The sequence below is a fragment of the Nanorana parkeri genome, unplaced genomic scaffold (assembly GCF_000935625.1).
Source record: "Nanorana parkeri isolate BGI_ZX_2015 unplaced genomic scaffold, ASM93562v1 scaffold411, whole genome shotgun sequence".
Taxonomy (NCBI): domain Eukaryota; kingdom Metazoa; phylum Chordata; class Amphibia; order Anura; family Dicroglossidae; genus Nanorana; species Nanorana parkeri.
Window position 1 is genome coordinate 990,649 of NW_017306679.1, and position 1,245 is coordinate 991,893.

At 35.2% G+C, this 1,245-nt stretch overlaps 1 protein-coding gene across 1 annotated transcript in view; it reads right to left on the bottom strand.

Annotated features, from left to right (window-relative positions):
* Nucleotides 1-1,245, bottom strand: part of LOC108789611 (PCNA-interacting partner-like) — a 13,299-nt gene that overhangs the window by 835 nt on the left and 11,219 nt on the right. The window contains exons 5-6 of the mRNA XM_018559672.1: nucleotides 894-975; nucleotides 395-557 (exon numbers count right to left, since the gene is read on the bottom strand). Of these exons, the coding sequence (XP_018415174.1) occupies nucleotides 395-557; nucleotides 894-975 (245 nt within the window). The remainder of the gene's footprint in view (nucleotides 1-394; nucleotides 558-893; nucleotides 976-1,245) is intronic.

A 1,245-nucleotide genomic window follows, 5' to 3' on the forward strand; every position in this document is an offset into this window, starting at 1 on the left:
GAATGGATGGTTGTTTTTGTAAAAGTCAACCGGAAACCATTCACACTGGCAGACTCGCCAGTGTCCTCATGTGACTCTAGCCTTTAGATGCCAACAAAGTCAAACAATTGAGGCTTTCCCCATACACTTACAGAGTACACTGATTTTACCTGGTCTTCACCTTGTCTTTCTTGCATTTGAGAAATGAAGATGCTGACCTCTGGGAGGAAAATACTAGGGTTTATTTATAAAAAAATTAGGGCGAGAAAAGAACCTTTAGTGCCAACTGGATGGATGCTAAATGGATAGAGATATCTGTGCATTAAAATATCTATTAGATTACAAACTTATTTGGAAAATAGTTACACCACAGTTTATGTACTATGTGATATGCAATTATTCCATAAATCACTACCTATTGGTTCTTCATCAAAGCAAAGTACTGGAACAATTTTGGGTGCTGGATGTATGCAAGTTGGAACTTGGCTCATACTAGGAAAATCACATGGCTTGAGCTGACTTGCTGAGGTCTCTTTGTAAGTACAGGAAAACTGAGATTTTATTAAGTTCTGCTTCAGCTGGGAGGAAAGAAAAAACAAAAACAAATGAAGTTTAAAAAACAATCAAATCAAGATTTAAAAAAAAAAAAAGGGGGAGGAGAGACAAAACACATTTCTAAACTCAAAAATAAAATAAAAAAAACTTAAGGCAAAAAATATTTTAAAATTGAACGTATGGAAAGTGAGTCCACTGTATTTCCCATATAAAGTTTAATACGCAATTCATGTTTCACTGGTCAAGTTGAGATTTTAAAATATATTCCCTAGATTTTGCAACAAGACATTATCTGGTCTGACTAGACATAAAAAGACATTGGGAACCAGAGAAAGTTTTGCATTCGTTCATTACAATACCTTAGGTTTGTCTTTGTTACTGCATTTCTGGGCCCGCTGGAAAAGAGATTTGGGAGAAGATCCACCATACTGTTCAGGAGTCCTAGTTATTCAAATCCAAAAAGAGATCACCAAACCAATTAGAGATTTTTTTTTTTTATCTTTAAAGGAAGAAGGAAATCATGGTTGATGGTGAGGGAATGATGTTCAAAGTAGTATTTGGCTAGTCTCCCTTTTTCTGTAACATTTTACATGTGCCAGGAAAATTTGGTATTGCATTTGTGAGTGAAAACTGTCAGATTCTGGAGAAAACTGAACCTTATAGTTGAAGCCCCCCCAACAAAAATATAATCTATGTATATTAGCCAGCTTG